Genomic DNA, 14,874 nt, shown 5'->3' on the forward strand with positions numbered 1-14,874 from the left:
CCGGTCATCCTGAACCAACTTAAGAATAGTCCTGCACAAGGACATAAACCATCCCATATAATACAACGTAGTACTTGGTCGCACAAACTTCAAGCATGCGTACACACTCTGCAATCACACAGAACTAGTCTGAACATGTCAGATGCCCAAATAGTCATTCTCCAAACAGTGCATCCATCCCTTTCAAAATACCTCTGCAGTATGAAATTGCAATTTGGGTGTTGATGCAAATGGCTGTATTACAAACAAATAGTGCAACATGGGACATGCAAAGAAGATGTAACATCAAACAATTTTCCACGCCACATACTAGTCAAACTTAAAAAGATTTTTGACTTAGGACAAACCTGGAACTTCACATATTTTGAATGAATCAGATAGAGTAGTAGTACATACTATTAACATAGATGAGAGGGGCAACGGAAACATGCAGGCTTCAAATATTTTGTGTACAGCTCTCCAAATAGTCGACATGGTCGAACAAACAAAGTGAGGGTTTACAGGAATATAAGTTTTCCATCTCCGATTACGAGAAATGAGCAAAACGGGCAAATTAATAAATCAATAGCAGGGGGAGAATAAAAGCAACACAAGTTCACAGCAAATCAAGCACCTAATTAAATTAGTTAGCCCTATCAACCACAGTCCATACATCCATTCTGTACAATGTTTTCGACAAGGACACCATCACTCCCATCACAAGGGTACAAAGGAGCTACGACGACGATGCTGTACACGGTGAATCTAGAGCTACATTCATGACGGCGAACCGAGCGAGCACTCAAATAGATACATACACAGCCAGCCTACTGTCTTGTGTTGTGTGCTTTTCATAAGCAAGCAGCGAGTTTATCAGCTTTGCATAAGTTGCCCAACATCTCCCCAAGTTGCTCATACAAGTTTCTCTGCTCCTCGTACGTCAGGTTTCTTAAGATCTGGATAATGGCAAAAAAAGAAGGTAGAATGTGGCTGGATGAGAACCACGATGAAAAGGATAATAATAAGATCAAACGAAAACCAACCACGTGCGATAGATACGGACCTGATCCAAGATTGCGTCAACAGAGAAATTGTGGGGCGAGATGAACGATTGGTGGTATATGTATGCAAAAACTGCCATAACCATCTGGGGAAAATATACAAGAACAAATGTTATTTTCAGCTAAACTGCACAGGATAGGAATATATGATATATATCGAAGAATAAACAAGTTCATTCAACTTTGTGCATAATCAAGCCTTCTCAGTAATTTCCTCTTTACTCTAAACAATAAGGTTAGACATTTACGTCAATAAGTTGGTTCACAATTGAATTACTAACCACATGCTTCCTCATAAAAATTAAGGTACAAGTAGAACCAAGATGTTGAGGTATATGCATATATATGTTTCATAGCCAGCATGTAAATGTTCTTTGTAGTGACTTACTTGACAGTCCATTCGGTCAGTGATTCCACCATGCCCAGGTATACTGTCGCCAAAATCCTATAAAATTTGAAGATGTTAATGGAAGCAAGAACTGTATAATTTTCATACTTCAGTATTCCCAGAGACAGCAACGATATTGAAGCAGTACGCACCTTTATTTTAAAAGCCCTCTTGAAGCCACTTGCGAAAAATCCACCGAATGGTGCAATTATCGATGCAAACAAACCAAGGGCTAAAGCATGCCACTGCACAGGCATTAGGAACACTTCTTTCCATGGAAACTGTCAAGAGACACAAGTAATCAGATAAAGTTCATGGCTAGAAGATCCATAAACTTCGTAAAGATGGTACTAATAAGGAAACAACTAGGTAAAGTAAATAGATCAATTATCATGATGAAGTAGCATTAATTCATCAAACAGGGGGGATTTGATGGATACGAGAAAAGAATAGTCTATTGGTTCAGCTGAGCATTTGGTCACATGCAAATGACCTGATTATGCTTCTCTGAACCTTTCACGGACCAAAATGGGATAGACATCTTCATTGGTCATTCAAGCACTAGATTTGACCTTACCCAAAAGCCTCATGGTTTTAATAAAGATGGCACCTACATGTTAAACTTCCCTGATGTAAATGCTGCTTGTCAGACACATCAGCAGCCACAACAAGTGCCCTGTTATTAACCTTGATTCACATCAGGATAGTTACTGTTGGGAGAAAGACAGATAAGGCTGAGGCCTATATGGACTGAGAAATAGCAAATACACGTGACATACTTTTTCTTGATTGTCGAACACAGCGTTGACCCTTTCCAATTATCAAGAGGAGTCTATGCCATAGAATACCAGTAATATCACTTCTAATCTTCAACTGACACAGAACTGAGACTAACATGTCATGGACACCAACTACTACCGCAGAGAACTCCATTACTCCTGAGAAACTAAACTCCATCTGGATGCAGGACCCTCTCCAGCTCAAGATTCTTTCTTGCCGCTTCTGCCATGCTCTCTGCATATGACTGGCTGCTGCTGATCCTTCTATCTTTGCTGCTTCTGTTCAGGCGCCATGGATAAGGAATGGAGTCAACACCGCTGCTGATGTGCTCCACTTCCTTGTGGGCTGCTGCGACCACTCTCGGGGTGGGCTCACGAGGAAGGGCAGCAGGAAGGAGACATGGAGAACGAAACAAACAGAGGAAAGAAGTTTCGAGACAACATGTAGTCCCACCATCATTTTTGGTTATTTGCTGATTCTGCTGATTGGTTGACATGTGGTACAAAACCACTTGCATGTCAAAACGCCACAGTAGCCACGAAGAACGAAACTAGAGTAAATTGACTGAAGGGGGATGATGTGCCTTGTCTTGCTGAAGAGTGAGAGTTAGCAACCAAACGGTTTTGAGGTCAAGGTTATTTTTTTGGACTCAGGCAACGGTTGTGAGGCAGTTTTGAGGTCGAGTTTTTTTTTTTGTGGACTCAGGCAACGGTTGCGAGGGGAGGGGGCTTATAAATTTGAACTTTATACTTATGCCAGCCTATATAGTAGAGAAAATAGTATTAAAACTAACAAATTGAAAAGGATATCTTTCTTCTTACCCAATGGGGTGCCCAATCTCCCAGATAATAATGCTCTGGCTTAAACATAGGGCCAGGATCACACTGAAGCCACCCTGTTGACAGGTCCTGAAAATATTTCCAAAATGAAAACTAAGAACAAATTCAACAGGACACCAATTTGTTAATCCAACTAGCAGTCATATTCTGAAATAAATAATAAGTTACCTTTCTTGGGCATGTAAACCACTGGGAGCGACCCATTACATTTGCTAACTGCCAGAGAAAATAAGTGAAAGTGAAAAATGCTATTATAAAGAATTACAAATGAAGCATCCGGAATCATTTTGTGCATCAAATGTGTAACATAAATTATTGTTTACAGATTCAACCCCTTGAAGGTACTAGTAATCTCTTAAGTACATAAACCAGGGCTTCTTCTCACCAGGAAAGCAGAGATGATGGTTGTCACTGATGCACCAATAAAGCCTTCCCATGTTTTCTTTGGAGATAACTTGATCAATGGTGTTCTCCCGAGAAAGAACCCAAATAAATAGGCGGCAATGTCATTGATCACAATGAGTGAAGCAGGTAGAAGAAACCTGTACAAGCATAGCATTGAAGATGTATGGAGTTTGTCAGATACACATGCTAAAATATTAATAGTTACTCGTTTAATTAATATGCATAGAACCAAATTAGACAATTTTTTTCAACAGTATATATTACTTAACGATGTGCTATTGCCATAAAGTAGCTTAACTCAAGTCAGATACAAGAAAAAACCACATATATCAAACAGCAACATACATAAATGTTTAGCAGTTTGAGTATAGCTGTTGCAGCCAGCACTCCTAAGTTTTTCTTTTCTTTTCTTTCTGGTGAGGACCTTGATGTTCTTACAGTGGTAGGTCAGACTCCTACTAGAACAAAATCGCAAATGGGTTAATATGGCCAATTCAGTGATATTACCACTGTAACCGAAGTAAAAACTGGGTGGTAATCTGGGAAACTCCTAGTAAGTTGAAGAGGTCCAGGACTTCATGAACAGTATTTTTTACGGCTGAACAAGAAATTAGGCACCTTGATGTAACTTTAACAACTTCAGGTGCTTTTTAAACAAAGAAACTTGGATGTTTAAAATACACCAAACAAATACATGTCAAACGTCAAAACAGGGTAGAAATGGATAAACATTTCACTCAAGTCAGCAAGTAAACATTGTAAATATAAGCATGCTAACAAGATAAATATATGGCTTACCAGAACATTCCTTCAAATATATTTGCCACCGTGAAAGAAGATTGTGCAAAAACCGTTAAAAGAATCATGTGTGTCCAGGCATACTGTTTGAACTGGTATTTGTATGTCTTTTTCTTCAGTGTCAAAATAAACCATACAAATCCTGGATCATGGGAATTATACATTACTTTTATGGCAGATATGAAATAGAAATTAGCAAGACAAGACAAGCAGGTTACTAGAGGGAGGAATGTCTAAGCAAAACTCAAGCAACCAAACAAATTGCAAAATCCAAAGACAATCGGCTTTTGCGTAACACATTGCGTTCTTCAGATTACTTGGGCAGGCATGCATTACATAAAATTTTAGTTATTAACATTCCCAAACCCTAACGCCCATCCAAAATTGGTCAAATGGTGTTGAACCTCCGTTTCTTCAATTCAATCAATAAATATTTCCACTCTAGGAGTTTGCAAAATAGTTGCTAATGCCACAGGTGCACTATCATTTACATTGACTGGAAAACCTATAACCATATAATAACCAAAGTAGCCAAGCAGACCATAAATGTAATAAAGTGGTGACTGCTATATTTTGGGTTAGGTCTTTACACATATTAGCATGTTCTGAAAAAATCTGAAGAAAATATTAAATTTCGAAGTGAATAATTACTAATTGGCATTATTTATGCATTGCAAAACATATTGTGCCTTACCTGAAATATAAAGAAAATAGCAAATAAACATCTGATACTTTATTAGGCCGCTGACGAGCTTATACAACAAGTGATCTGAAGATACTGTGTTAACAAGCTCCCGACTAAGAAAGCGTCCATATGTAAACAACATTGCCGTGAAAAAGAAGTGCCTGCAAAGAAATGGCAGTAACAAATTATATATGCTTTTTGAAAAGCATTACAATGGTGGCAGCTACATCGTCGAGTTAATTGAAAATTTTCCATTCAAAACAAATAGTAGAATCAGAATGACTTGGCACCTACCAATTTAGGAGCCTGAACCCTGGCAGTTGCTTCTCTTCACTGGATTTTCTGAGTAGGTTGAAAAGCTCTGTCGCCATGAATATTTGAATGACAACCACCATGGCCCAGATATAAAGATGGCCCATATAAACTAGGAATGCAAAGCCGCCAATCATCCACACAGTAGAATATGTACGGATAAGCATCGACTTATACTTGTTCCGATCGCTGACAAGCAAAGTGGGTCCATTTGTTCTATTCCCATCGGTTGTAACCTGCAGAAAATATATAATATTAGCTCCAAAAAAATCATGGTAGTCAGCAAAAAGCAGGTGGAAACTCTATCATTGCAGCATGCTCCCATGTTATCACTCAACAAGTACTCCATTAACAACGGTAAATGAACAAGCGATAAACAAATATAACAGAGCAGTACAAGATTTTTTTTATCTTTCTTTCTTTCTGCACATTGTAAGCACTTTTTTACATTGGGGGTTGGTTTTTTAAACATAGCTGGAAGATTTTGTAGCATACCCATCTGATTAATGAATAAATTTGGAGAAGAAAAGGATCAACAACTTTCTCTTGTCTTGAAAAATAGAGACCAGCAGAAAGCCGTGGATGCAACACGCTGCCTGAGAAACTAGAGAGTTTGTCCATTTGCTAAACGACATGGAAAGGAAGCCTGAGCCAAAGGAACAAAATTCCAAGAGATAAATAACCAACCTCATTAGGGCGTCTTCGATTCCTAACACGACCTACATGAGACGCAGAGACGTCGCTGGAGCTGCTCAGCTCCTTCTCCATCGCTGCTGTCAAGCCTGTAAATATGTCACAACAGCAAGTTGTGTTAGATCAGATTCACCCACAAAAGTGAATTCTCACAGCAAGCAGTAAAACACAGAGGATCACACCGCTGTGAATCACCAGGTTGGCTCAACCACCGACGGCTTTACAAATAGATGATCCACGGAACAGACAGACCGCTAATTGGAGAGCACGCGGAGCGGAACTCGCAACCCAGACAATAAGCCGGTGAGGGCCACAGGGAAGTACTAAAACCAGCATTTGTGGGCAGCGGTGGACCAGCCAACGATCCATCCCCAGCATCCTTGGCGTGGCGCGGCACGACAAGCAAGCGCTTAGGGTCCGTCAGTCGTTGCCCCCACGCAATAAACAAACTCCACGCAATAAGCAAGGGAGGTACACATCGCTGTCAGAATCACTCCCCGATTGGTTGCTGACGGCAACCGCTGACCTACAGCTAACTCCAAGCCGTCAATCAACCAACCAGCAAAGTAAACAATCTAAGCATCTCCCCCGGAGAGGCAAGGCGGAATCTATGTATGCAACAACAAAGCAGCAGGCAGCATTCAGGATCGCGTACGTATTCCCCACTTCCGAATTAAGAAACAGACCAAAAGAGCTCCGGAAAGTGAGCTCCGGGCAGCAGCAGCGGCGGCGGGTTGCGGCCTTGCGGGCAGGGAAGGGATCCCTCTCCCCGCGGAACTGGCAGGGAGCGGCGAGCAAGGTAGGGGGCGGGGGTCCCGAACTGAACTCACCGGGGAGGGGAGGGAAGCGGGTTCCCCTCGGCGAGGTAGGGGAGGGCGCGGCCGGGGAGCGAACCCCTGACCCGGCCCCCTCGAGCGGGCGGGCGAGCTCGCCGGAACCCTAGCTCGGCCCGGCGGCGGCGGCGAGCCGAGCGGGGGCTGTGGGTTTGAGTGGGGGCGTGCGTGGCGATGGATTTGATTGTGGTGCGGCCGCGTGTGCGCGTGCGTGCGGGGGTGGGATTTTTATTCTTCTTCCCACTTTGCTTTGTCGGAGGAATAAAAAAAAAGGAAGGGTGGGCGTGGAGCCGATTTCAAAGCGCGTCGTATCATCAGATCCGGGGGCCCGTGGGGCGGCACCGAGAGGCCCGAGCCAGGATTTAAGCAAAGCCCAGGCCCAAATTATTTTTTTCGACAACAAGGAAAAACTTTGGCACTTATAACTACCCAAAAACACATTATGATATTTAAAAAAGATCATATGCAATAACAAACAAAATAAATCTTAATTGTTCAGTAAATCTAGGATTTAATCTTAGTGCTTATCAATCCAACAGAAGAGACAAAACATGATAAAAACTAGAGACAATACAGGGATATAAAAGAATACCAAATCAGTTGTTTATTTCATTTGTGCCCCCATAACATGATCAACAGCACAAGAAGAAGCAACACCTTCAAGACATCAAACATGTAATCTCATAAGAAAAGGCATAAACATAATGAAATAATAATGATTAATTAAAATCTAAAATATCATCATCGGGAATACTTGTCGACAAATATCTCTTCATCTTCTATTTCTGCAATATGAAATGAATTGACATAAGAATGCTTCAGTTTCAAATCGATAATGCATATAGAATTAGGCAGGAACGATGACTGAATAGTTGGTTCAAGGTTCAGTTAAACTTTCTTCATATCATACGTAAACAGGGGCTATACATCAATTAAATCGGAGCCCGGAGTCGGGCAGTGAGTAGAGCGGCGGCGCGGAGATGGGGAGTCCGGAATCAGGCAGTGGCCGGAGTAGACCAGCGGCGCCGCACGGCTAGAGCAACAGCGACGGACCAGCAGTCCACAGTCCTGAGCAGCGGGGAGCAGATGAGCAGGGGATTGTGGAAGAGAGACGGCCCCGGGCTATGTCGTGGAGAAGAGCGGCAAGGAGCGAGGCATTCCCTGGGACTGGACTGGGCGTGGCCGCGTGGGGGGGAGTCGCCGGCGGCCCGGCTGCGGCGCGGCGCACAGGAGGGGAGGCGGCTGTCGCGGTCATTCCGCTCCAGACGCGCGTGCGTGCGAACTACGGTGCCTAGGTCGTGGCTGAGGAAGCTGGGCGTCTAGGCCTTGGCTATGTCGTGGGCTAGGCCCTGGGCCCATATGAAAAACATAGCATGGTAATAGCTAAAAAATAAAACCACGCCCCGGGCCTGGGCCCTGGGGGCCTGGGGTGTAGATCCGCCCCTGGCGGCATGCGACTTCTTGTGACCCATAAAAGATAAAGATAAGGTACAAAAACTCTACAATGTGCATAGACTCCTAATGCTTTTTTTAAACACCATAAACTCCTAATACTAGGTGGTGGGAGGCTGCACGAGATTGATTTGTTTTTATAGGCCGGTTGCTGCTGATTGATTCGAAAAATCGTTGGCCCGAACAAAATCATAAACCAAATCTAAAATTGAATACCTCAATTGAATGAAATAGCTTCAAAGTTAGAGGGCATAGAAAATTAAAAAAGAATTGAATGTCAGAGCTCCTTGAGAAATTGTTGACCCACTCAAAATCAGGTGACCGGTTTTAAATTGAAGGCCTCAATTAATTATGAGGCCTTAAAAATTAGGAAGCATACTACATTGTATAAAAGAATTGAATGAGAGAGCTTTGAGAAATTATTGGCCCAATAAAAATCGGATGATCCAATTTTAATTGGAGACCTCTACTGAATGTGAGCTCTTTCAAACTAGAAAGCATAGTGCTATACAGGATTAGCGATATCTAGCACCTTTTTCAAAAAAAAAATAGGAAGATAAAAGAGTGAGGATAGGGTTGTATGGAAAACTAGTTGCATGAAGAAATATTTGAAAAAGCGACACACATTTTTTTCATACCTTTTTTGACACAAATGGCGCGCTTTGTGTCAAAAGAAGTGTAGCCGCTAGTCCTACAAGTGAGTGACGGGATGGTGGGTCATTTTTGTCAAATTTCCTCTGGCACAAAATGTGCTTTAGACTAATTTATATCACTTCAGAAACCACTATATAATGCATTAGTAGTTACACAATGATCTACAACCTCGCGAGAATGTTATCACCATGACTAACGTCATCGTTCCGAACGCCGAGAACGTCAGCGCCGTTGTGGCTTTGACATTCTTTGCAGCCACGGGCCGACCTGCCAACGCGACCATCGAATATGCAGCCTCGGATCCAGATAGTCAGTTCAGCACCAGTGAGAAAGCGTTCGACCAGACCTACCCCAAGATTTGCGCACTGGCATAGTGCGCCCCGGACTTGATGGCAAAACTGCCCCAGAAACTTAACTTGGTAGTTCATGCTTGACTTTTTCTTCGGAATGCAAGGCGGAAAAGTTTTCGGCGCGCGGTGCAATTTCTAATACCAGACGTACTCTTTCATCAACGGATTGCCAATTGTGCAACTGTAGAGCCCGTTTGAACCACCGCCTTCATCAGCCCCACAACCACCTCTCGGTGCCGCATATCAAATGTCACTTTCAATAAGAGCCGGCTCTTTCATAGATTAAGAACTTTAGGTGCCACACAATGGCATTATTTCGTAAAAGAAAACAAAAGCACATAAGGTTAAACTTCTTGTGTGGAAACTACTATTTAGGTAACTTGTCTTTCTTGCACTAAAACCTTTGATATTTCCTACAACCAGGTGTCTGATATGATGGTTGGAGACTGTTAGCAAAATTCGTGAGAATATATTTTGTTAGGCGGGGATAATGACTGAGGCATGGGGGCATATGCCCCCCCCCCCCCCGCGCACACACACACACAAGCACACAATGACATGTATTTTGTAATATTGGGTGCACATGATTTGGGGAGCCACCAATATACATTTTCTTGTGTTGATACTTTTCAGGTTTGGATTTATCTGCCAGATAGAAGCAGAGATAAGAGAACTCAGAGTTCTAATAGCCATTCTAGTGCTTAGTGTCGCTGCAGTACTGGCTATAGTAACATGTCTTTATTTTTGGAGGTTACAGAGGAGACGAGAAGCAAAACTTGTATTCATTTTGACTCATCACAATTACGTACCACAACTGATGAAGCACCTGACCGACCACACGTAGGGAAAACAGGGTGTGCTTTAATTGGATATGAAGTATGTCCGCTAAATTTCAATTAATACTGTAATCTCGAGGAGAATAATTGCTGACAGCTTGCACTTATGAAAAAGGTATCAGGATCTAGATTATCAATTAATTTCCTCAAAACCCCAAATGTTTCCCTTTTTGTTTGTCGAAACTTACTTTGGCATGAACTAAGCATTACAACCCAACCGTAGCAGCAGTAGCTAGCCGGGCCCTAATCTACCTCTCTCTTTCTTTCCCACTACTTTCTTCTCTCTCTTGTGCTTAAACTGCGGCATCTTCCGCAGGCTACCCTGACACACTGTGAGGCCACCGTTCCTGACACCCGAGCCTATGTTGCCTGCGGGGCAGCTAGTAGAGGCGACGTGGTGTCCACGGCTTCAGCAGAACACATTTGTTTGTCCATCAGATCAAACAACTTGTATAAAAAAAAAGACGTCAAGTGGTTCACTCTTCAACAGTGAACATGATAGACCGGTTCTACTTGGAATTTTTGATGTTTTAGACCACCTACGAGTCATGACAAATGAAATGCCAGAAAGGACCACTTGCTAGTGAAAATGCGAGAAAGGACCACTTACAAACGAAATGCCCGGCAGACGACACGTTTCACCTTTTGTCAGGCTGGTTATAGTGGGGAGTAACTTAGTCTAGTAACATGCATATGTTACTAGTCTATATTACTACCTCTATAGTGCATAGTATCATGGATTAGTATCATAGATGGTCTCATTTATTGCCATGCATGACACATAATAGCATCACATTTATTATGTTACGGTATCTATCTATGATACTGTAACATAATATTCATGTTTTAGTATCATAGATGGAGTATGTTATTATAATCATATCTTTCTTCCTTAATTGCCTGCCACATAAGCATGTTTGCGAGTTCCAAATGCAATACCACAGGGAATTCAGCAAGGGCAGATACCCGCGTGGCACTGGCACATGCCGCCATGGGCTGGGCCGCAACGCTACAATGCCTGCACCAGGCCCGTGCGGACAAGCTAGTAGTGCAGCAGGTGGTATATAAATTATCGAAAATTCGTTCTGCTTGTACGGACGGCAATGACGATACACAAGCTACATGGTGGTCCTGTTCAAAGCTATAGAGCTGATCTTTTTTTTTTTTTTTTTGCGAGTGAGCTATAGAGCTGATCGGATCCATTGGTTTTCATGCTAAAACAAACTAGGACATGCACGTATGGTAGAGAGGAATCTTGCTCTAAGGTTTTGGAAGGAGACCTGCCAAGGATGAGTGAATTTGCATCTAAGTTACTTTCTGTTGGGGACAAAATAGGAAACCAATTTATTGATTCTTTTAGGGGGAAGCCACTTGGCAAACTTTATTAAACTCAAACCAGAGTTACATCATCCACATTGTCAGAAAAGCTGGGAGGATCACCGCATCGCAAACAAAATAGAACTTAAAAATGAAACTATGTCTAGCAAAATTGTGCGCCAATCTATTAGGCTCTCTAGAACAATGAGCGACGAAGGATGCCGCACCAATTTATTGATTTGTCTGCACGGTGTATCAGAACTAGGGTCCGAATCCTTTTATTATTTCTTCTACGCAAGGAGAAGGATTTGAACTTTGACGAGCCATCGTTGAGGCTACGTGATTTGTTAAGTTTATGTAATCTTGGATGGGGCTCACCCGCAAAATAGCGGATTGATTACTTCACACGCGGCGAAAAATAGCGGGTCATCACACGCCAGAAAAGTCCAGCGGATTATTCAATCTATTTTTTCATCCATTCGAAAGGGTTTTAAGTTATGAAGTTCCATAATATGGAAATGAGGCGGGTCTTCTCTTTTTCATGTACAAGCCACAAATGTAGTACAACCGGAGTTACTACTATGCTATTTTTCCGTTCATTGATCGACGGGATTTAACCGTGTGAAGTTCCATAATATGGAAGTGAGCTGGGTCTTCTATTTTCCATGCATCCAGCTCACGGTTCTTTGTAGCTAGTTCACGTAGCAATCCATCCATCTAACTCACGTAATAGAGTTAATTCCTTTTTTTAAGAACTTCAAGATCCTTTTCCAGCTAGCTCATGTACCAATTCACCTATTTTTCGTCCAGCTTAATTCATCCATTCTTCATCCAGCTTACTACATGTAGTTTCACATATGTATATAAATTGGTACAATTGTATGTAAAGGACCAATTTGAGACTATTTAAAATATTTTTGACATATTTCCTAGGTAGTTAGGCCGGCTAAGTTGCGTAGACTGTGAAAGACCCAGACACCAAAATGACATGTGTGTCTAAGGCACGAGTAAAAATAAATAAAAATATATTCAAGGATCCAACTCACGATCTAAAAGACCCGACCAATTGCTGCCAGCCACTCGAACAAACACATCCTGCTAACCAATAGTCAGTGTAAATATTTAAGAACATATTGCAACGTCAGATCAAAAACTTTTTTTTGAAACTTTAAAATTATTATTATTACGAATGGACGAATATTCTTGGGAACATGAACAAATTTTGAATTCCTGATCAGCTTTACAAAATAAGAATAGTTATTTGAAAATAACGTACATATTTGGAAAAGCACAAACAAAATTTGAAACAAGAACATTTTTAAAGATTCACAAATATTTTTTGAAAATATGAACCTATTATATAAACATGAACATTTTTTAAATTTGTGAACAATTTTTTAAAAACAATAACATGTTTTGAACATTCAGAACAATTTTAGTAAATATTTATTTTGTAAACACGAACAATCTTTTTAATTTGTGAATATTTCACTAAAACATGAATATTTTCAAATTTTGAACATTTTTTAACACCCAACCTTTTTTAAAAATCTCGAACAGTTTTGGAAAGCACAACTATTTTTTTTACATCTTGAGAAATTCAGGGTCCTTTTCCAGCTAGCTCACATACCAATCCATCCATCCTTCATCCAGCTTATTACTACACGTAGTTTTGCACACATATATAAATTGGTACAGTTGTGTACAAAGAAGCAATTTGGGATTATTTAAAATACTTTTTCCTTGAATTTCTGAACATTTCACTGAATCATATTATTTACCTAATTTGGAACATTTTTTGAGAATATCGAACTTTTTGGGAAATGACAAGCATTTAAAAAAATATTTTTCGAAATTTTGAACAAATATCGGAACAAGAGCAAAAAGTTAAAGTTCCAAATATTTTTTGAACGGGAACAAAACTTGAACGGGAAATATTTTTTGAGCTTTATTAATAACTAGATGATACCCTGTACGTTGTTGCGGGAATTATAGCAAAAAAATGGGATATGTTTGACAAATGAAATATCAATAATTTGGATATACTTGTTAACCATACCGTTACTTCACTAAAATAAAATCATTTCATGAGATTGGACAATGCACAACTGGCTAGAAAAGTACATAACATTTCCTTTCAAAAACATATTAACATTAGTTGTTTCCCACTGACAAAATATTATGGCCCCGCCGACCATTTATGCAAATCAATCGGCTTTTTTAGGGATAGCCAATGATGCCACTCGGCTAAGCAGCTGACGGCCGCCCTATAAATTGAGAATTGTGTGCCACCTCCATCCTCTACGCGCACTACAACAGTCCACCACCAAGGGAAAGAAATGCATCGGAAGACAACATTGTTGCTTCTGGGTGTGCTCATGGCGCTGCAATTTTCAGCTGCCATGGGGTGCAGGCTTTCCCACTGTGATTGCAACATGATTGACGGGGCGAAGGCGCGGCTGGGAAGGACGCGACCATCCCAATCCTCGGTCACCCCGTCTCTGAGCTCACTCTCGCTGAGTCGTGGGTGGTTCATCGTGTTGACTGCGCTTGGCGGGTGCCTCATGTCCGCCAATGAAGTGACCATCACAGAACTTGCGGCCATATGAGTCTCAATACACCATCTATATGTGATTACATAATGCAAATAATGCTTATAATCTACTCGAATATAAAAAACTACTGAACAAACACAACATGGCGATATGCACCGAGGGGGGGGGGGCATATGCCCCCATCCATGCCATCTATTTTTTATCGTTATTCATGAACGAAATATCTCCAACAGATATTTCTGACTTCGGCTTAGCAAAGATATTTGGAGGGGATCAATCACATATTTGTTACTCATCGCATTGATGGAACTTTCTTCAGAGCATCTACAGTTGGACCCTTTATTCCCCCGAATCTACAGTTGGACCCATTTATACAAAGTCTTTAAGACCTTCTATTTGAAAATAAACATAAGCATATGAGATATCCCTTTTTCTTCTTCTGAAAATTGGATGCGCTTTAGCTGGAGCGAGTCTGATTCAAAAGATGAAGAGGGTTGATGAAAAGGAGAAAACAGGTGACTACAACCTCTCAAAGTGCTAACCTAGCTCCTAATAAGAAAATAGGTTGGCTAATCCTCAGCAGTCATCCACACCAGATCTACAAACAAAAGTACAAACATTGACATTTTTTTCTCCTGAAAATTGACATGGCAACCAATGAACCAAAGCAGGAGAAGAACCTCAGAAATAAATAAAATCAGGTAGGCCATCATCAAAACCATGACCTTCCTTCCCACTGTTTCAAAGAAAAAAAAGACACAGATAGACTGAGCGACCGACACCGGCGACATCTCCGGCGGCGGGCGACGCGAGGCGATGGCGGGCCGCCGCTCCCGCTCCCCCTCGCTCTCCTCCCCCTCCTCCCGCTCCCTCTCCTCCTTCTCCTCGGTCTCCTCCCCGTCCCGCAGCCGCTCCCCTCCCGACCGCGGCCGCCGCA

General features: G+C 41.6%; 2 protein-coding genes across 4 annotated transcripts in view; one reads left to right on the top strand and one right to left on the bottom strand.

Moving 5' to 3' along the window:
• Positions 1-536: 536 nt before the first annotated feature.
• Positions 537-6,998, bottom strand: LOC123185493 (phosphatidate cytidylyltransferase 1). 3 transcript variants are annotated; one of them, XM_044597372.1, is made up of 12 exons: positions 6,771-6,998; positions 5,935-6,029; positions 5,230-5,483; positions 4,945-5,096; positions 4,251-4,392; positions 3,433-3,589; positions 3,216-3,263; positions 3,030-3,116; positions 1,581-1,709; positions 1,429-1,485; positions 1,043-1,126; positions 537-935 (listed from the first exon to the last, which is right to left on the bottom strand). In XM_044597372.1, the coding sequence occupies exons 2-12, from the start codon at positions 6,013-6,015 to the stop codon at positions 831-833; spliced, it is 1,296 nt and encodes a 431-aa protein (XP_044453307.1). In that variant the 5' UTR covers positions 6,016-6,029; positions 6,771-6,998; the 3' UTR covers positions 537-830. The 3 variants fall into 3 exon arrangements, with proteins under 3 accessions (XP_044453307.1, XP_044453311.1, XP_044453319.1); XM_044597376.1 differs by lacking the exon at positions 6,771-6,998 and adding an exon at positions 6,126-6,337; XM_044597384.1 differs by lacking the exon at positions 6,771-6,998 and adding an exon at positions 6,123-6,267.
• Positions 6,999-14,658: 7,660 nt separating this feature from the next.
• The window catches only part of LOC123185516 (serine/arginine-rich splicing factor SR45), a 4,163-nt gene continuing 3,947 nt past the window's right edge, over positions 14,659-14,874 (top strand). The window contains exon 1 of the mRNA XM_044597393.1: positions 14,659-14,874. Coding sequence (XP_044453328.1) covers positions 14,754-14,874 — 121 coding nt within the window. The 5' untranslated portion in view covers positions 14,659-14,753.

Source organism: Triticum aestivum, chromosome 1A (genome assembly GCF_018294505.1).
Source record: "Triticum aestivum cultivar Chinese Spring chromosome 1A, IWGSC CS RefSeq v2.1, whole genome shotgun sequence".
NCBI classification, from domain to species: domain Eukaryota; kingdom Viridiplantae; phylum Streptophyta; class Magnoliopsida; order Poales; family Poaceae; genus Triticum; species Triticum aestivum.

Excerpts from the sequence above, each read along its gene's own strand:
- LOC123185493 (XM_044597372.1), bottom strand. The coding sequence starts at position 6,015 with ATGGAGAAGGAGCTGAGCAGCTCCAGCGACGTCTCTGCGTCTCATGTA. Across the intron at positions 3,590-4,250 it reads ATATTTGAAGGAATGTTCTG|GTTTCTTCTACCTGCTTCAC; the intron begins GTAAGCCATATA and ends ATGCTTGTACAG. Across the intron at positions 936-1,042 it reads TTGACGCAATCTTGGATCAG|ATCTTAAGAAACCTGACGTA; the intron begins GTCCGTATCTAT and ends GCCATTATCCAG.